The sequence below is a fragment of the Stylophora pistillata genome, chromosome 11 (genome assembly GCF_964205215.1).
Source record: "Stylophora pistillata chromosome 11, jaStyPist1.2, whole genome shotgun sequence".
Taxonomy (NCBI): Eukaryota; Metazoa; Cnidaria; class Anthozoa; order Scleractinia; family Pocilloporidae; genus Stylophora; species Stylophora pistillata.
In genome coordinates, this window is record NC_142529.1 from 2,291,137 (window position 1) to 2,311,723 (window position 20,587).

Here is a 20,587-nt window from a genome sequence, read left to right on the forward strand (position 1 = left end):
GCTTTCTCAGCAAAAGAGAGGCAACCTGAGAACGAAAGTTAAATTTTCATTAGAGAGACGGAAAGAAAAAATGAAAAGATTACATATTACTGCACGGTGACGGCTTAATTTTGTCTTCTGCAGGTTGTTTTCGAGAAAAAAAATGAAAGCACAAGCAATACTTCATACATTATTGATGAAAGATTTCTTTAGTTGTTGATATTGAGTGTTACTACACTAAAGTAGCTCAGAGTCTGGGTCGATTACTTCAAAATAAGCTAACTACGATCAGTTTGATCATGATGATCGATTTTATGGCGTCCTTGTTCTTGGGAATATTTTGGCTTCAAGAAACTGGACATGCGCATGAGTTTCAACCTTCTTTTGAAGAAAACGGTGTTAGTGAACTTTTAAGACTTGAAGAGAAGTTACTACCGGAGTTGAATGCATTCATCGCAAAAAAAGAAGATTACTTGAAAGAGCTCGACAAGATAATACATCAAACGGAAACTTTAAAGAAATCTTCGAGTGCGAGCGTGAAAAGCTACCTGGGAACTCCAATGAATCAGTATTTTCTTATAAAGCGATTTATAGACGATTGGGGAACACTCAACGATTATCTTCACTCTGATACTTCTACACATGGTAAGTTTGTGTCGACATGTATTTGTAATAATTTGAATATATCAACAAAGTTGAAATGGTAAATTGGCCACTGTTACGATTATAAAAGCTGACGTTTCGAGCGTTAGCCCTTCGTCGGAGCGAATAGAGGAATTGTGGGTTGTGTGTGCTTTTAAAGGCAGAAAATGGAGCTACGTTATTGGTGGGACATGTATTTGTGTTTTGAAGTGGATAAATAAACGTTTTGAAGCTTGTCGTTACAGCCTCAATACTGATAACAGAGTAGGCACCTCTTTTACGGGCGCCTGTTTTAAATCAGACAATTGTGAAGCTGTCCTCAAAATCCTGTGCAACTCAATACGGCTTACTCACACACATGCGCAGTTACCATTGTATTAGTGAACCTAACTTACTATTATAGACAAGCGTGAAAAGGCGGCGTATCACTACATGTGCCTCGGAACGAACTGCAGATCGTAGATCATGGCGAGTGCTAAGCGCGCCAAAACTCGAGAATTGCCAAATGATTTTAAGCGATGCTTTCATCAATGACCTTTAATGAATGAAATTGGTTTCTGTTTCAGATCTGCTCTCTCAAATAAAGCAGAAAGAAGACGCGATTCCAACCAAAGCCAAACTCAATGAAAGATTGCGAGACCGAGAGGACTCACATGATGTTGATCCCGAGGGATATCGGGTCTCTTTGTAGTCTCCGAGCGTTGCGTGACATCCGAAAAAACGGCTGCGAGGGAGACTAGTCTCTTTGTGATGCATGCTCATAAAACTTGACTTCTGAGTTTTGTTGTAAGCAAAACTGGCTACACTCATTTGAAGAAAGACTTTTTTGCGAATCATTGTTTGCTTGTTTGTGACCTGATATTGATACTGATCTGTAGCTAATATAGAGGGAATTCGTCGTTGCGACAAAGAGACAAATAATATCTCCGCTCAGAGGTAAAGTTTATTTTAAACAGCTGGTCAGCATTCCTACCCTTTAATCTTCTTACTCCCAAGATCTCTTTCGCACTTCTTCCCTCTTGCTGCTTCATTTCTATGTCAATCAGCTAAGAGAATTTGGTGGTTAATCAAGTTAGCATTATTAATCTATTTCGTTTATTAGTGAGGGGCTGACAAACAGCAACATGCCACTGATTGGTTTTTGAGCAAGCCTTTCTTCTAACAAAACGTAGACATATGAAATTACAAGACATTAGCCTATAATCTAATTTCTGTAGATTCTCTCACGATAAACAAGTACACATATGGAAGTACTAGCTGCTTTCTTTGTCATTTCATGCCGATGAAATCGGGATAATCTCCAGCGGAATTAATTAGTTGTGTAAAAATTATGGTTTCTGCTCAAGCAGCAAAGGGCGCAAGTGACAAAGTGTCCCCGGGCCGAGCGAACTTAAGTCAGTTTCATACTCGACGGTTTTCGTCCACCTTAAAACGTTGAGCGGCAGAGCCGAGAAAAATAGCACAGCCCAAAGGGAGCCTACGTGGAGCTGGGATAGCCGGTTTGTCTCAACCAGCTTTGCCGCTTAGTCTGCCTGTGGCGCCGCGCTCATACGTCTGTTTGTATATCAGGGAAAAGGTTTCTTCCCAGGGTTGATTCATAGATCGAGTAAAAAATCACAGGGGCAAACTTGGCTAATCGTCTCTTCTTTCACAGCCTTGTCGCCCGTGTTCAACTTTTTATTTTACGAGAGGAGAATAAAAACTCTCAATACATGATTCATTGTTTTCGTTGATAACTTGAATTTAAATCTTTTAATCACTGACGAGCTCGTATCAGAATATAAATATCACTATTACATGTCCTAGGTACACTGTCTCTGTTCAAGTTAAAGAATGCAAAGAGTTAACTCCAAAGTAAGCCGAGAACATCACTAGGAATTGTTGTTTCTAACACTGCAGCCCAAAAGGCTTCAAGTAACATGTATACTTCGGCTTTATCAGATAACAAATTGCACGAAATTCAGACAGAAAATATCCACCACAGTCATATACAAATGTATCGTATCATAATCTCTTCACCATATACATTGAAATAAACATCACCTTATTTGGTTTTTGTGTGATATCGGGTGCGGCTGATATTAGATTCAGTACATGAAAATCTCGACTCATCTTTCAAGCTTCCTATTGCATATTTTTAGGTCAAAAATTGCATTTCTTCTGCAATTCGACTACTTTTAGGGTACCATTTCCTCCTTCGCAAAATTCAGCCTCGGCACCACTCCCTTTTGAACGAACTTGTAGCATTTATAGAAAACGATCCCTTTTAGATCTACTCTCGCCTAATGCTAAGAACACATGATCGACTGGTGATTCTGGGTTCAAATCACTTACTCTCCGTGTGCGGCGAGTTTAGCCGTTTAGCTGTCCGATCGGACAAATAAAAACAATTCTCCCAACCAGTTTCTATGCATTCTCAATATGGAATTATAAAAATAACATGCCCTAGTTGATAGGTGATATTGTACAGAGGAAATCACTTGTTAATCATCACGGAAAGATTTAGGGTGAACCCAAGGCTTTGATGGCGCCCTTAATTGCTAAAAAACCTTGCATGGAAATTCGTGAATTTTGTTCAAAATTTTCTTAAATTCTAAGAAGCTATTCTAGCCATTCCAGTTAGTCCAAAACTCTGGCCAATTTTTCAATTTATTTGTTTAGTTAGAATGATTACAACCTTTTCCATCCATGATCACTCACTCTTCCTTTCAAATTAACAAAATACCTCGATGGCATTTTACGATACAGGGACACTGACATCAAGTTTATTTTGATATGCGAGAAATATCTGAAAGCGAAGCTCAGATCAGCTGATTGCTTAGATGACAGCTGGGATAAATTCGCCCGCGTCTCGTGTTTAAAATTATTATGAATAAAGGCTGATAGTTTCGAAAGAAACTGTTTGGGGCTGCGTCGGTGGGAGTAACGAAATAATTTGGATATATCAACAAAGTTGAAGTGGTAAATTGGCCACCGTAACGATTACAAAAGCTGACGTTTCGAGCGTTAGCCCTCCGTCGGAGCTAACGAAGGGCAAACGCTCGAAACGTCAGCTTTTGTAATCGTTACGGTGGCCAATTTACCATTTCAACTTTGTTGATATATCCAAATTATTAAAATCATTATAATGAACTTGAGCTTTGGTACTAGTACTATAAGTGCAAAGAGAGAAAGGAGCATTGTCACGTGATCACCTTTCTGCAGTAGCTAATATTTCCATTATAGTGGCATTAAGCAGTGCATGTGCTCCTGCAAAGAATATTTGGGATAATTTTCATATTTTCATTCGCCTTGAAAGTTTATGAGCCAGTTACGGCATTTGATGACCATAAACAAGAGAATATGAATAAACTGACACAATTGTAACCGGGAACTTTTATGTTGTAAAATAGACAATTTTATAGTTAAAATGACAGTTTGTAAGATTGAGAAAATAGTATTCTATTTTTAGGGAACTGAGACGATTTTCCGCAAAATGTTTTCCTTGCGATTTAGTTAACGTTAAGGAACACGTGGGTATCATGTGTTATAGTCTTTGTAAAAGTGCTCCTATCAAGTTGTCACACGTCCTCCTTCACGTGCTTTGTCAGGTTTGTAATTTGAACTCCAGAATATTTGGGTCATTTCAAGTATGAAATGTTTTTGGTTTGTGATCAGCCGGAAAAATGCTTCATATTGGACGATTGACATTTTCACCCAGGCCGACCTTGATGTGTAACTTTGAGACTTTTTCTCCCTGAGTCATGAGCTTTTGCTGCGATATAGGACTTTCACCACAGATACGAAGTCTAAATTCTATTCAGAAAGCAACAGTTTGCAACAATAAGAAACATAAATTTCAGTGTAGACTCTGCACGTCATTCCAGCCTATCAACCTATTAAAGCCAAAGGAATGGGATACAATTCATTCCACTAATTTTGCCTTTCTTTTGTCTAAATTTGCGAACCGCGGTGTCTTCGCCATGTGCGCGAGAGACGAGATCGTTTTATTTTGGCGGGTGAAACGTCTGCAGTTATAAACAGCACACAAATAAATGGATACAGTTCATTCAGTTAGTACATTCGAGAGCCTATCCAACTTTATTTTTTTTGTCTCATTCTGCCAGTCGCGGCGTCTTCAACAAAGGCCCGTGGGAGGAGATTTTTGCCGCATGTAAACATGTCTCACGACTGATATCTAGAACTGTAATTTTTGAGAAGTTTAATTACGAAATAGTACCACAGCGTCGGCTAGGAAGTCATTTTTAGTCTTGGCCTAATGGCTAGTAATCAAGATTGACTTTAATTTTGCATTCCGGCTTTTGTCTTTTAAGGACAGCTGACCAACACTGTTGCACTGATGGCTTGTAAGTTCATCGAAGAGTAATTTTACGACTTGGTGTATTCGGTCCCCAACAAAGTGAAGTGTTTAAAGCACTCGACAAGATTAACAGACGAAATATTTTGATAGATTACAATCAAAATTCTCGTTCTGCCTTCAGTATATATTGCGCAAATGCCATGATACTCGTGTTAAGAGCTAACCGCGGGCTTTCACCGCGCGTTTTTTTCGAGTACAAACCAAGCTTTCACACGTTCGACATGGTCGCAGCACTTGAGGAATTTCGTACATGCATCGCAATCTGTGTTGAGGTTTATGTTCTACGTTAATCGTTATCTTTGTATTTCAAGAGCGCCATTTGCACTGTCGCGGTCCGTTTATGGAGTCTTAGCTTTTTCCTCTCGATCGATGGATAATCGCCAATCTCATAAATAAATACTGGAAAAACAACTTGCAGAGTTGAAGGGCTGGGAAAAGATCAAGAGCAACTAAGCGCATGGCAAGCAGTCGTGTTATTTGCATGTACATGAAATTGAAAAGTTTGGTAATTATTTTTAAAAATAATCTCGCTGAAAGAACAGGAAATTTCTAGCTGTCCACTTAGATTTGCCAGAATCGAGCAGCAAAAAAAATTGGCGTCTCGTAAGGAAGCTTAAATTTGCATTTTTTATATCAATATAGCAAACTCCGGAACTCGTTCTACGCCAAAAACTGTTGGGCGCTCAAAACTCACTCAAATCAGTTTTAATTTTAGCTAGAGTTCTCTTTTTGCCACTGTGCAATATAAGAAGCTCCAGCCTTTTTGCCATAAAAGAGGGACTAAGTGTACACAGGTCAGAGAAGATTTGTTTTGGGTTACGATTTCCTCTGAACTGAGTATATTGATACTCATTGCTGAGAGTTTTTTTGTGTGTAAGATTATGCAGGAATTCTGACTGTTTTAAGAGCCATTTGCGCACTCTGCTAGTCGGCGGCAGTTTGATTTTTATGGAGTTATATTGGATTGGATATTACCTTGTACTTTAGAGCGACGAAGACTCACCGTTGGAGTAGTTATATCCCACCTTCTGTCGATGTACAGTGATGATCTGCCACTGAAAATCAAGCGCCATACATACAACTGGTTGTTCCAAGAAACACTCGCGTTTATTGATTCTGGCGGTTAATCTTCCCTTATATTCTTTTAGCAAATCATTTATCGGGTTTTCATCAGTTGAACCTCAAAACACAACCTGGGAATACAGGTCATTTGTATTCAACACGACTGAGAAGCTGCGCGAAAGTACTGTCAACGTTCAGGTATGTTTTAGTAAACGAAGCCCAGAAAGTTCTTTTCCTAGTGTGATTTGAGGTAATTACGAATTAAAAAAATTAGTAAGCTACACCGTAACTTGATTTAATCAAATGTTCCCAAGCTCTATATATCGTGGATTGGGCAACTTGAAAAATTTAGCCAAAATTTAAGTTTGCTATTCTTCTTAATCCTTTCCATACAGAAACATAATTGTTCCAACGAGGATAATCTTCCCCAATTTGTCTCTTTTAAAATCAATATATTGTCATTTTCTTCACATCGAAAACGATAGTTTTGTTCTTCGTAATAACGGCATAAAATTAAACAATTGTATGGTAACGTGTTTGGTAGCTCAATTTTCCCTATTTCTGTGAGTCAAAGAATAAAAGGCTTTGTATACAGCCGGACGAATTCTACGATTCTACAATAACACGAGAATGGTTTCCTACCTATTCTCCATATTTATATATTTAATCATGTCTACCTGTGTTTTAAAGACATTTTTTGGCATTGTTTTGTGAACGATTAGCAAAATTCGATGAAATCTCAAATATTCATCAGCTGCGAATTCAGTTTGAACGCGTTCCACTTGTTTTCGTCTATAAACAAAAAGCTGATACTTTCATATGAGTCAAACCAACGGAATATTTGAAGTATTTTTTTTAAAGATGTTAATAAAGCATCGTCTTCGTAATCCCTTTTTAACATTTTTTTTTACCCAGTGACTGAGAAATACCAATGAAAATAAAATTTGTTATGTACTATTCATCCGAGATACTTACGGAAAAACAATTTGTGGACACTTAAAAAATCACTTAACGCGATGCAATCAGAGTAAAGTCTACAAATAAATATCGAAAATGACCTATTATGGTCTCAGTTGATGTTTCAGTAATAGTCAATGACTGACACTTGTGTCCTCATATCAAATAAGCCCTAGAAAACCGGAAATCGAACAGACCAAACATTTCTAAGACGGAACTCGCTCTTTCTCTTGCTAATAATTTTAGGATGAAGGTATTTTCGGCAAATTTCCTCTCTTAAAACGAAACTTCCGGGATCAATATCTCCAAGTTAATGAGGGGCTCTTAATTTAGAAATAGCATTTTTCTCCCTGGAAAGGAATCTGACGTAACTTGATAAAGATATGTACCAATATTAACCGAGATATCGAGGCTATGTGGATTACGTGACAGTTGGCATGTATGTGATCAAACTACACTCTTATTTGAAAATTCTAAAGCTAAGTTGATCAGGGGAAATAGTTCATCATAAAGAAGAAATTAATCTTACTGCACCTTATTACGCTCATACGATGGTAAACCAGTGTAAAAAATGCCCAAATTACGCTCAAGAACGTATTTCATTGTAAGCATCTGCAACGAAGGATTCCTAAAAGGATTATGCGGCTCTAATCTTGAAGATACTTTGCTACAAAATTATGCAGTTTTTGGTGTTTAAACTTCGGTAAGGTGCCATAATTGGATATGACCAGTAAGACAGTTACAGCTATGCTTTACCCTCAAAGTAACTCAGTACCTTGGACCATTGGCTAATACGAACTAAGCACATTTATAGGTCAGAGTACAGTACACGTGCTTTTATTGCGAGAGGGCTTCTCATCAATTGATGAGGCTGATCAAGATCGTAACGTTTGTCACACGCAAAGGCCTGGAGTCGCGTAAATTTTAAACAGCAACAAAAGTCGAGAAAAACTCTCTGAATTTCTATGGCTCTTTTTGGTGAAACTTTGCTATTTTTACATCAGTAATAAAAATAAATACTGGCCCATTCTTCAAACACGAAAACGAATTTCGAGACGTTCTCCAAAGTACTTTAACATCTCGATCAAGTTATTTATCAATAAAAAGAACATGACCCGTCGAGATTTCATGGACTGCTTGGAGCCTAATTAAACAACTAGTTGGAAAAGCTTCTACGGAAAGTTCAAATCAGAGCACTATATTTTTAATTAAATTATGAATCTATTTTGAATTCAAGTTTAATTTCTGAACAGCGAGCGCGAGACTGACGCAATAATTAGAACCGTTTCATGCCTATCTTATTAACCAAGCGCGAGGGCCGTACAGAGAATATCGGCCCGAGGTCTTGACAGTACGGACCGAGCGCAGCGAGGTCCGTACAAAAAAGACCGAGGGCCGATATTCTTCCAGTACGGTCCCGAGCAAGCTTGGTTAATAAGAGATTTATTATACGACTGAAGTTCAAAGGGACACAAGTGCGGTATCATTCGGGACAATTCGGGACAGTGCCCGGTCCAATACTAAGAGAATATTGACCGACAATAGAGCATTTTGATTGGTTGATTTTAGTTATTGGCCATCTGACTGCCCGAGTCGTGTAATACAGTAAATAATGTTATCAGGGTGTTGATAAGAACTTGAAGAGGAAATTACCAATTAAGAACGAAGAGATTGCTGTGGCAATCATGATCGATGTTGGACGTTCCAGTAACTGTCGTAACTCAATGAATAAAATCTTAACTTACTGAGGCTTCGTAACTGGAAATTGATAACTATTTTTAAACGATAGAAAATGATTATAGTTTATGGAGAACGTTTTCTGTACCAATGATATGACAAGTTCTCCGCTCTTTTATTAAAAAAGAAAAACGACATTGAATTCATGGCTAATTCAGTGATTGTTTCAGTTCGAATGTGATTTCTGGCTTTCAATACCAATATGAAGGTTACTTTTGAGTTGTTGCCAAATGATGAATACACGATTACCCTTTTGTTTTCGATTTCCTGATGACTATCTAACTAATGACTAAAGCTATCATCAGCTCAGAGCTGTTCCAAACATTTCGCCTACGTCGTCAAAAGCACTTAGTCGTGAAGTTCCTTTTTTTGATTTTGAATTGTATTTTATATTAAGGTTTATTTATTTGTCTTGATCAATTAATCTGAAGCAAAAAAATCATTACATATTGCATTCTAAGATGAGTTGGCAGGACCACTTATTGAATCAAACTCATTAACAGCTACTCAATCCGTTAATAGCTTTCCTCAGCACACTGTCCCCTATCATTAATTGACCTCGTATTGTAACTAGCTGAGCAATGACTCAGCATGATTTTAGCCGAGGACAGTACTGAGTCATTTCATTGTATTGCTAACAATCGATCACCGTTTTGCAAGGTGGCCTGTGATTAACGTTTTGACAGCCTGTAAGGACGTCATTATTAGAATGAATATTAGCATTTGTTCGCAAGTTCATCAAACTCACCGCGCTGATTCTTATAAACGGCTAGTATTTGTTAGATTTTAATGGTCATGTTAGCTCTTTAAATCCCAAAAGTGATTACTCGAACATCTAATTTCTCCCTACATATCCATACCTTATTCAGCAAAAAGGCAATGAGAATTATCATGATCATTAGGAAGTTGTTATCTTGATCTAACATCAAATTTTCATAACTAAATAACAAGGAAATGTGTTTAGCAGCTAGAGGGAATAATTAACAATTTGATCCTGGGGAGGAGGCGCTTTTAAAATTTGTGAACGAGGCTTCGCTGTTTCAAACTGAATCAAACCGCTACTATTTCGCGAATAAAGGGGGAAAGCTTCTCTAGAAACTGTGGTGCTACATCGGTGGGGGTAGCAAGGTAATTTGGTAATATCAACTGAGTTGAAATTGTAAATTGGCTACCGTAAAGAGTTTCGACGTTTCGTAAAGAGTTTGACGTTTCGAGCGTTAGCCCTTCGTTAGAGCGATATTACCAAACTACTCAGTACTTCGTGATTTAACAAGTTCTTAGAGAATGTGACTGTCTTGTGATCTTTAAAATTGACTTTGCCCTCTGCGTTGCAGAAAAGCAATTGCTTTCAAATCGAAATAACACCTGTGGTTTCGTCTCCTTTAACTAGGCAGCAGCCACAGAAACAGAGAAAATCAAAATATTAGTTTATCACACAGGAAAAGAGGGTGACGGCGACGGAACTCTATTAACATGGATGAAAGATTTATAAAAATTATTTCGGTCTTTTTTAAAAAGCGTTACATCCGTGACATTTGACCTCAGCTTAGCATTCATACATCCGCCTTCTTCGGTTAGAATCACGACAAGCCAACAGGCTGCTCACGCAAGATTTCTCAAACTGATTCAAACAAGTTGCATGACCTTGTTAAGTATAGAGAGCATAAGTGTAGGATCAATAAAATTTTGAGAAAGAAACGTTGGAGATTTGTTGAAGTTTCTTAGTTCCTTTACACTGGATACGGACTCTCAAGAGACACTATTCGAAGTCGGAAGGACCACGTGACCTCTAACAGATTGAGTGAGGCCCTGGAATTGACTCAGTGGTTACCACTTTTCAAGCAAAGTAAAACCGACAGTAAAATGACGTGGAGGCCATATTTAAGCAGACTCTTGCCACTTTTTTGCAAAAATATTTTTCGGTATCAGCTGTCGTGTTACATGGGGATTAACAAGATTATGCAACCGGCCATAGCCATGAAAGTGTTCAGTTTTTGCGTGATTTGGGGCAGCGATCGTGATTTATGTTGTAACTATTTTAGACGTTATTGCAAAGTTTTGTCATAATGTAAAATGTCTTAACAAAAGAATTATAAAAGTTTGAAACAATGAAAACAAAAGAGATATTTCTAGTTAATCTTTATAATCCCTCGCGACTTAAGTTTCAACTGGCTGCCTTAGTGAATTTTGTTCTTTGTTAAGAAAAATCACGCATAGCCAAGGGACCTCCTTGGGGAACCCAAAGTCATAAGTGCATGGATAGCTTTTCAGATCTTTTCCCTGCTCGTAAAGGTTCAATAAACTCTTGCTAAAAAGGCCACGTGAAGGTTGGAGGATCTATTAATCTACAGTTGTATTCCAGAGTTTTTTACCTGTGCAGCCCGTTTCAATCTTTGCTATTGCCTCGTTTGATTTAGCTACCCCTTTTAGGTTCTTCTACCTCAACACAGTAGTCTTACTTCGAGCCTTTCCTCCATAGTAAAAGATTTCTTTGTCACAAAATACATTTACTAAAGTGTGACAGAAATCAAAGTCCATTAAAAAGTTTAGAAATGAAGTGATGAGGGGAGGGAAATACTGATCTCCAAAGTCGCATATAAATATATTCATCGACCCATAACTGACTTGAACAAATCAGTTTGAACACTAGTGAGAATATTCATAAATAGCTTTAATACCTCTGTAGGATATTGCAAGCTCTATATAGAGTGTTAATCTCTCGAACGAATAGCTAAACAATTTTTCACCTGCTTTTGCATTGCAATTTTCTCGTTTTCCGTTGTGCGCCGTCTTAATTCAATTACACACAGTTCAAGGTAACCCACACAGGATGTGGATTTTTTAGAGACGTGATAATTGTTTCCCTATGTTTCCCACCCACGATCCCGCCAATTTCCTTTGTGGAGGATTACGAGACATGAAACAATTAACAAATACTTGAATGGCTGGAATACGGATATCCATGTTTGCATTAATTTTTAACAATATAAGAGTTCTGAATTCTGGCCATTAAAGCAGTCATGAGCAGTCCCAAAATAGATACATTCGCCTGTGTTTAGACAGACATGTTAGGTAAAACGTCAATGTATCTGTTTTTCAGGAAAGAGGAGTAAAGAGGTTTAGAGCTTGCTAAAATTCCTAAACACAAAGGAACCTCAAGGGTCTTCACTCAGCTGTATTAAACACTGCCCTAAGGTTGGTAACACGTGTCTTTCGTTTATTTGATTTTGCTCAATTTGCTTGTAACGTAAACAGAGCTAAAGATCAGAGTTAAAGATCTTTACTTCTCCTAATCGTACGCTTTTGAAATGTAAAACAAGCCAAAAAGTCAAAAAATATTCATAGAATGCTAATGATTGGGTTGGCTTTCATCGAGTGGTTCAACTTTATCAGTAGGCCGATGCTATTGTCCAAACTTGCACATGCGAAGAGAGTCATCTCTTGGCAAACGTCCCTGCGTTTAATTATTTTCCTTTCATGTAAACTGATATATTGATAGCTACTTCGTCAGTTACCCTGTCCACTGCTGTGAGACTGTTGTAACTGCTTTCACATGCACCAAACACACTAAAAATACATTCCAGTAATTTGACAAATTATTCAAAGCCTTTTTAAAGGGTCATCCTCTTAAGATTCATTGAAGACTAAATATCATAATCGAGATTTATTCAACCGCACACGAGCACACGGGCATTGTAGTCTGATAACTTCAGGGTGAGCTGAACTCAAAAGCATTTTTGTTTGCTAACTCCATGACTGGCGTTTTGGTCACTTAATCACCCCCACGATTAAGCTCTAAAACTGTAAGTATTGTCTAGTTTTAAGTAAAAAACGTTTCTTTTTTCCTAAGGTTATCTTCAAAACATAAATTTGGCGGTAAGTTCAATTTGTATCATATGATCAACAAGGGAAAGTGTAATTACTGTTAATTGAACCAAGGTGGGCAAAGTACGGTTGATAAAAACGCTTAGCCTAGTGATTTGGCGCAAGAGGGAAATATACGAGTCAGGCAGTTCAAAAGATTTACAAGCCTGATATCATCTATATGGGCTTTCTTAGCTTCTAAATTGTGTTTTTAACTCTATTTGTCCATAAGTATTCGATTTATTGAGTGATTTGGGTTATTTACTCTTCCTGCGTTCGATTGAAGTGCTCTCGTATTCATTACAATTGCACTCTCTTGGGCAGCCACCTTTCCACTCTTAATAACTTTACAGCTTAGGCTCGAGTGTGAAATAAATCTTGAGCGGCTCAACACGTTCTTGTATGCTGCCATCATGGTGCAATCCTATCATTTCTGAAAAAAAACTGGCGTAAATGAGGGAGCCTGGATAGTAAAGCAGGTGCCAAAGTGGAATGAGTTCTACCTGGATTACGAAAACGCTTGAATGTGTATGATACGAAATGTTTTCATCGCCTGAAGGTGAATGCTTCTTTGCCGTGCAACAAGTTATTGCTGATGAAATGGGTCTAGCAGCGAATATCATCCATTGAGCCAGTAATTCAAAGAATTAAACCTTAAACGAATTCATTTCTTAACGGAACAAGGTCCGACAATAGTAAACCACTAACCCCATTATTTCGACACTCTGTGGTCAGGATAATAACTACATTATTATAATGACTGTTGAATACCTGTGGGTAAAGTGCATAATTATCGAAAAGTCACCGAGTGTAAGTTCTTTAAGCTTAATAAGTACTGAAAATTCGAGTAATGGGCGATATTTTTAATGAATAAAGGGGGTAAGTCTTAAAAGAAACTGTGGAGCAGCGTCGGTGGGATATTTCAAGGTAATCTGGTTTTATCGACTGCGTTAACTATGTAAATTGGCCACTGTAAAGAATTTTAAAAGCTGACGTTTCGAGCGTTAGTCCTTCGTCAGCCGTCAATGCTCTATAATATGTGAAAAATCCTGATATTCTTCAGTTTCTTGGACTAATTAATAAGCGAGAATGCGAGTGGACTATATAGATAGTTCTCTTTTTATCTCGGCAAGAACTACAATTGATTTCTCTGAAAAAAAAAAACCATTGGTGTAATGTTGGCAGATGAGTGTAAAATGTCAAACTGTTTAAGTAAATGTTTCATATCGTTTCATTATATGTTTTAATGGTATTAAACTATCTATTTGTTGTGGAAACTTTCAGTTAGTGATTTAATTTACGGTTTAGTGCCAACTGTAAGAACTTTCCGCTCTGGTTTCGCGAAGGTCGTTTATCAACAGCCCCAACAGTTTTTGGCTTCAAGTCAACTTTTATCCTTTCTAATAATGAGAGAAACACGAGAACCGCTGAGTTAAAAACGTAACACAGAGCAATTACATACGATTTAGATTTGGGGCGATTGTTTACATCAAAAGACACACCAAGTATCGTGGAGGTAACACACCATGGCTTTGAGGGGGCGTTTATAAATTATTGCACGACGGATTTTCCGGTGTTTAGCAAAAAACAAAGATTTATGGTTCTTAGAAAGATCTCTGTGTTGTTGGGGAGCAGAATAGACACGACCACTGGGGGGGGGGAGGGTAAGGGCCCCGTTAGTTCTTGAAGCCTGAGCCCCAGGGCATTGTTTCTCTCAAGAGGATTTAGAATCTAATAGATTTGTTTTGTTTTTGAGAAAATACATGATTGTCATGGGGTCCTAATCTTGAGAAAATCCAACTTCAAAACAGCGTGTTGTGTCTGTTCACGTGTATCTGTTATATCTAAGACTATCGGTCATGCATCAATCGCATATCAGGTCCTCATTGGTCGGAAAAAATTACATCAACGCAAATGTTATATTGTCATTGAACAACAAGCCGCACGCTGAGCGAAATAGTGTCTTTCAGGAAGTGATCCAGGAAATGGCCTTATCACCCGGCGAGTTTCATTGAACAGTATGCCTAGGATTAATTATGATACTTTCTTGACGGTTTTTGTACATACTTTGGCTGCGTACTTTGTTCCGTTGTCTAATTAGCTTTGCAAAGTAGTGTGTTCGGGTAGTATAGTCGGAGAAAGCATTTTATAATGTACTTTCAAGCTATTGTGCTGTTTGAGTCTGTTTATTATTGAGTGCGTACTTGTAATTGTGCGCCTAATCCATGCAAATAAGTTTTATCTAAGCAGTGGAAATTTTGCTTAGGTTTGCGGTAAAAAGTTGTTACTTAGCTAAATCTAAACCGCAAACTTCTGACTATTATCTGCTGAAATTCTCCTTAAGAAACTTGAAGCTCTTCTCCTGCCAAACTGTCTAAATTGCACTCATCACGCCCGACTCATTCGGCCTGCAGGAGTGCTGTGAGTCGGTCTTCGTTTTCTCGCACAGTCGTGCAGCGTAAATCTCTTAGACCTTAGCTACTGGCTTTCGACATTTTCGGCGTAGAAGACTGCAGAATCAAGAATAAGTAAGTCTCTCTTTTTTTTTCTCAACACATCTTTGATGCGTTAATGCTTTTTGCTTTCGCCTCGGAAACAATCTGTCTGCATTTTTTTAAATTGTCTCGAATGAGCGAAGGTTTCTCGCTATCAGAATGTGTCTTAGTCTTTGTTCTGATCAGTGATGTGAAATGTGAATAGATAGCTGAACTAATACCAATTCAAAATTACGCTTCCTTGGCTGTTTGAACAAGGCTTGTGTTCCGCTCAAGACACTGATTATACGCGATTGATTCAATGTCACCCGAACAAAAACAGTTGATGTGATTCACAGACACATCTTGTCTATGCTTATGCAATGAAATAATCTGGGGACGCTACTTCTTGTCCTGAATCAGTGGCATTTTAGAAATAAATAGTGCCTTTATGACCCAAGTGTTTTTATACAAAGAAAAGATTTGCCGTTTCACTGAAACATACAGGCTCTGAAGTTTTCCATACGGCGTTCAACAGTAGCTGGAAAAAAAAAGGAGCCCAAGGACACACACACACAAAAAAACAGACGCTTGGCAAATAGAGACGAGCTAAGACAATTCATATGTCTAAAGGCGATACTTTTGTACTGACACCCAGTGAACAGTTGCTAAATCATCGTCAAAATGATGCTATTTCAGCGAATACAAAAAGATAAGGAGGAATTTGCAGTTACAGGAATATAAAAATAAATGATCCGAGACTAGGCGAACATCTTTTAGGTGGGTGTATTGAGGAGGGATAACACTATGGGGTTGTGTAAGATTTAACACCTACATTTCTTTGTTATTCACCCACTTCAATAAGTGACAAGTATCGTCGGAAATATGGTGCGTAATTGGTGACATTGGAATTAAACCACGTGCACTCTTTTTTAAAAGTATTCATTTGTTATTTGCCTCTGACAAAGTGGTTCCTTAAGCCGTCGACTTTGACCAAACCACTTTACAAAGCAGGGGGACAAAGTTCTTGCACGTTCTTCCTCTGGTTCAAAGATTTTACAATTTTCCCATTCCCATGATCAAATAGTGGGCGATATCTTTAATGAATAAAGGGGGTCAGTTTTAAAAGAAATTGTGGTGCAGCGTCGGTGGGATATTTCAAGGTAATCTGGTTTTATCGACTGCGTTAATTATGTAAATTGCCCACTGCAAAGTTCTTGTTCAAAGAGAACCTTCGTATAGTTAACTAAATGGTTCTTGTCTATTTTTTACAGATAAACCGAGCAGAAATATGGCATTGGAGTTAATAGTTCTCGCAGCACTGGTCATTGCTGCTGCCCTCTTGTTCAGCGTACTTTCACATCGAATGGAAAACCCAAAGTTACCTCCGGGTCCAGTTCCTCTCCCAGTCATTGGCAACATGCTTCAAATGGGAACAAAACCGCATCTTGGCCTAACAAAACTTGCAATGAAGTTCGGCAAGATATTCCGACTTACTGTCGGCATTCATCGGATAGTGGTTGTGAACACCATCGATGTTGCTCGTGAAGCGCTCGTGAAGAAGGCTAACGACTTTGCAGGCAGACCGCGACTTTATACAGCAGGGCTCATTTCCCGAGGTGGCAAAGACATTGCATTTAGCGACTTTACCCCCACATGGAAATTACAGAGAAAAATAGCGCATTCCGCGCTAAAAATGTTTGGGCAAGGTATCAAGCCCATTGAGCAGAAAGTATGTCAGGAGATTAACGAACTCATCAATCGGTTTGAGTCGGTAGAGGGGCGCGCGCACGATCCTCAACATGACATCATCTTGGCCGTGATTAACATCATTTGCGCATTCGTGTTTGGTTCGCGCTATGATTTGGACGATCCTGAGTTCTACACCATTCTTCACTACAACGAGCAGTTTGTTCAAGGATTCAGAGCTGGAAATCTGGTCGACTATTTCCCCTGGTTACGCCACTTCCCTAACAAGGGATTAAAGCTCATCAAGCAGGCTGTCAAAGACCGCGACACCATCTTACAAAGGAAATTTGATGAGCATAAGAATACGTATCAAGATTGCGTGACGCGTGACCTCACTGATGCCCTGATTAAAGCCATGCGCGAGTCACAAGCTGAAAATCCCGGAAAGGTATTACCAATCTCCGAAGATCACGTGGTTTTAACCATGAACGATATCTTCAGCGCAGGACTGGAGACTACCTCGACGTGCGTACTTTGGGCACTTGCGTACTTAGCTCTGAATCCAAAAGTTCAGGAGAAAATCCACCAGGAATTGGATGACGTCATTGGGAGGGAGCGCCTGCCTGAAATGTCAGATAAGCAGAACTTGCCATATTTGGAAGCCACCATTTATGAAGTATTGCGTTACAGTTCACTGGTTCCGTTACTGTTTCCACACTCAACAACAGCTGATACCAATCTCAGTGGATTTGATATTCCTCAGGACACTATTGTGCTGTTCAATGTCTGGGCTATGCATCACGATGAGAAGGAATGGGACAAACCACATGTATTTGACCCTTCGCGTTTTCTCGATGACGATGGCAAACTTATTTGCCCTGGAACTCTGAGTTATCTGCCCTTCTCAGCTGGACGACGGGTGTGTCTGGCCGAATCACTCGGGAAAATTCAACTTTTCCTGTTCATCTCTCACTTGTTACACAAATTTCGATTCAGTGTTCCACACGAATCAAAGGCGCCGGATTTGGAAGGAATCTTTGGTGCCAGCCTATGCCCCAAGCCATACAGTCTATGTATTGAGAGACGCTACTAGATCGACTGGCTCTATCTGAATGTGAATCAGCGTTAACATTCTGATTACAAATTCAGATGGTTCTTGATACCGTCTGAACGTCAATGATAGAACGCTTGATCAGTAACAGACAATCTGTGCTAACCAGGAACGACTCAATAATTTGTCACGGTATTTATATAGCTTAGAGTGACACTATCGATACGGCTAGTAACGGGAATTTTCCTAATAGAAGTCCATATGGATCTAAATAATGAACATCTCTGGTCAAACACTTGATGAGTACGTCGAGCACTTGATCAGTCGAACACTTGATCAGTCGTAAAAAAAAAATCAGTGCAGAACATTTATCAAACTTTATGTTACGATCTATATATAACTTCGAGTGAGAAAATAAGTAAAGAACTATTTTCAAAGTTTCCAAGTAATATATTACCAGAATAGCTCAATAACCAAACACGACAACTGTTACTCATGTTTAAATATGGAAAAAGTGTAGTCAGGAGATGCCATGAGTTTTAGAGAAATTGTTTGCCTCTGACTGTTGTTATTTTTGAAACAGACGTTTCGGCTAATGCTTAAGCCTTCATCAGTGATATGAAAAACGAAGATCGTTATCATACGCTATTTAAAGTTGAAAACGTGATGCGAAGCTTGCGCGCGTAACTATGTATTTGATGCTCGCGCGAGGTCTTTATAGGCTTCTGGAAGTACGATGTGATCGTTCCCCGCATTCGGATCCAAAGTAGAGTGCCAGGCTTCAAGGGAAAGTCTCTCGTGGTAATTAGTTTCGAAACCAACGACCCTGACGTTTGTGAAATCCATGTTCTGGTCGAAAAGGTGGACATGGATTGCGACTTTGGAGTTTAAGTCAAAACCTGCAACTGCCTTTTTGTGCTCCGCAATTCTGGTCTTTAATGATCTTTCTGTTTGGCCACAGTACTTAAAATTACAGTGTGCAATTGATTTTGTACACCATGCCGGACTTCTGGTGGTCAGGTTCGTCTAGCCCCTTGGGGCGTGGAAAAAGGCTGTTGATTGTTTGTTGTGGTTTGTAGGCTACTTATAAAGACCTCGCGCGAGCATCAAATACATAGTTACACGCGCAAGCTTCGTGTCACGTTTTTAACTTTAAATAGCGTATGATAACGATCTTCGTTTTTCATATCACTGATGAAGGCTTAAGCATTACCCGAAACGTCTGTTTCAAAAATAAAAACTCAACTACTACTCATGTATATTCTGACCGCAAGTTTTGACAAATTTTAAAGACGAATTGGGTTTTTCAATGAGAGTGAAAGAAGAAAACTGCGTGTACTGAAACTGACGAAAACAGTCATGTAATAATCCTGGGAAAAAAATCCTGAATAACCACTCAAACAGACGAGCGTTTAACCTTTAGTTTATGTTATCATGAATGAAGAAAGGTTGATTGCAAAGTAGGAATTAATATATATTCCAATAATTTATGTTAACAACTCAATACGCCAAGAAATTAGTAAAAGAATGTTTTTCATACTTCCCCACTTGATTGAATTTTGGTAAATTTCTTTGCCCCCATTGACATTTTTCAAAAATATCACAGTGTTATGTATTTTAAAAGAATCCAAGAGAGTTTTAAAGAGTTGTTCTCCAATCATGTAAAAGGTAAAGGTAAAGTCTGTTTACGAGCCTAGTGGCCCATTAGGCCGGTGCTTAACTCCGGTTTCTGTAGCATGAAGCGACTAGGAGTATTTCTACTCCCCCCTGGATGGGATGCCAGTCCATCGCAGGGTTACCCCCAGCATTAAACTGCCGGTACCCATTTAAATACCTGGGTAAAGAGAGGCAATGTGAGAGTAAAGTGTCTTACCTAAGAACACAACACAATGTCCCGGCCGGGGCTTGAACCCAGACCACTCGATCCGCAGTCGAGCGCACCAACCATGAGGCCACCGCGCCTCCACTCTCCAATCATGTAAAGGTTCCAAATTGTTGTAGCCACATTAAGTAAATATATTTATGATTATTTTTTAATCTGCTAGAAACCACAGACCTCAGTTCTGTAAGGTGTAGTAAGGCATTCTAAAAATAGAGCAATCTGAACTCTACACGAGTTGAGATTCCTTTAAGACAAAAGTTATTAAAATAAAAGTTATAACAAATATTCAAGATTGCCTGAAATCAGTTATAAGGTTGAAGATTGTTGCCATTCTATGGTGGTGGTGGGGGGGGGGGGGGAAGGAGGGGGGCAAAATGTAAGCTAAGGTCTAAACCGCTTTTTCTCCTAAGAGTGATCAAAAGCAAACTTCTTCCCAAAACATTCACATATCCTCCAGAGAAAGGTGATGACAAGAAAAATATCAACAAGACAATATCACTTAATCTCACACCTACTTCTCAGCTCTGAAATCATAAGAAATTTACTTTAGACAGTGTGGAGAAATGATGTTCAGAGCTTAACAGCAAAGGAAATCACTTTTGAGCCTAAATCCTAACCCTGAGGGACCAAGGATATGGCAAATCCCCTTTCAAAGGATTAAATAGGTAAAATACAACCCATTTACACTCTTGGATGGAGAAAGGCACAGTGAGGGTGAATTGTCTTGCATGAGAACACAACACAGTGATCCTTCATATATATAAACTGCGGTTATGAAACGTATATGTGCACGATCCTTCGCAGTAAAGCACTATTTAAGCAATAGTGAAAATCAGACCTGAAAAAAATTCAGGCCTGTACGGGATTCGAACCACTGACCTCTGCGATAC

The 20,587-nt window shown here is 38.8% G+C and overlaps 2 protein-coding genes across 8 annotated transcripts; both read left to right on the plus strand.

Annotated features, from left to right (window-relative positions):
* The first annotated feature begins 166 nt into the window (after positions 1-166).
* LOC111340019 (uncharacterized) lies at positions 167-2,684 on the plus strand. 2 transcript variants are annotated; one of them, XM_088738820.1, is made up of 3 exons: positions 167-624; positions 1,188-1,300; positions 1,361-2,684. In XM_088738820.1, exons 1-3 carry the CDS (start codon positions 279-281, stop codon positions 1,370-1,372), a joined length of 471 nt encoding a protein of 156 aa, XP_088594946.1. In that variant the 5' UTR covers positions 167-278; the 3' UTR covers positions 1,373-2,684. The 2 variants fall into 2 exon arrangements, with proteins under 2 accessions (XP_088594946.1, XP_088594945.1); XM_088738819.1 differs by having other exon boundaries at positions 168-624; positions 1,188-2,684.
* A 3,098-nt stretch (positions 2,685-5,782) lies between these two features.
* Positions 5,783-19,987, plus strand: LOC111340015 (steroid 17-alpha-hydroxylase/17,20 lyase). 6 transcript variants are annotated; one of them, XM_022946782.2, is made up of 4 exons: positions 5,783-6,241; positions 11,838-11,932; positions 12,588-12,613; positions 16,350-19,987. In XM_022946782.2, exon 4 carries the CDS (start codon positions 16,367-16,369, stop codon positions 17,855-17,857), a length of 1,491 nt encoding a protein of 496 aa, XP_022802517.1. In that variant the 5' UTR covers positions 5,783-6,241; positions 11,838-11,932; positions 12,588-12,613; positions 16,350-16,366; the 3' UTR covers positions 17,858-19,987. The 6 variants fall into 6 exon arrangements, with proteins under 6 accessions (XP_022802517.1, XP_022802518.1, XP_088595705.1 ...); XM_022946783.2 differs by lacking the exon at positions 12,588-12,613 and having other exon boundaries at positions 5,784-6,241; XM_088739579.1 differs by lacking the exon at positions 5,783-6,241 and having other exon boundaries at positions 11,723-11,932.
* The last annotated feature ends 600 nt before the right edge of the window (positions 19,988-20,587 follow it).

What these genes read in the sequence shown, in the direction of transcription:
- LOC111340015 (XM_022946782.2), top strand. Translation starts at nt 16,367, where the DNA reads ATGGCATTGGAGTTAATAGTTCTCGCAGCACTGGTCATTGCTGCTGCC.
- LOC111340019 (XM_088738820.1), top strand. Translation starts at nt 279, where the DNA reads ATGATGATCGATTTTATGGCGTCCTTGTTCTTGGGAATATTTTGGCTT. An exon ending in CTCTGATACTTCTACACATG is followed by an intron (nt 625 to 1,187) that starts GTAAGTTTGTGT and finishes TTTCTGTTTCAG; the next exon opens with ATCTGCTCTCTCAAATAAAG.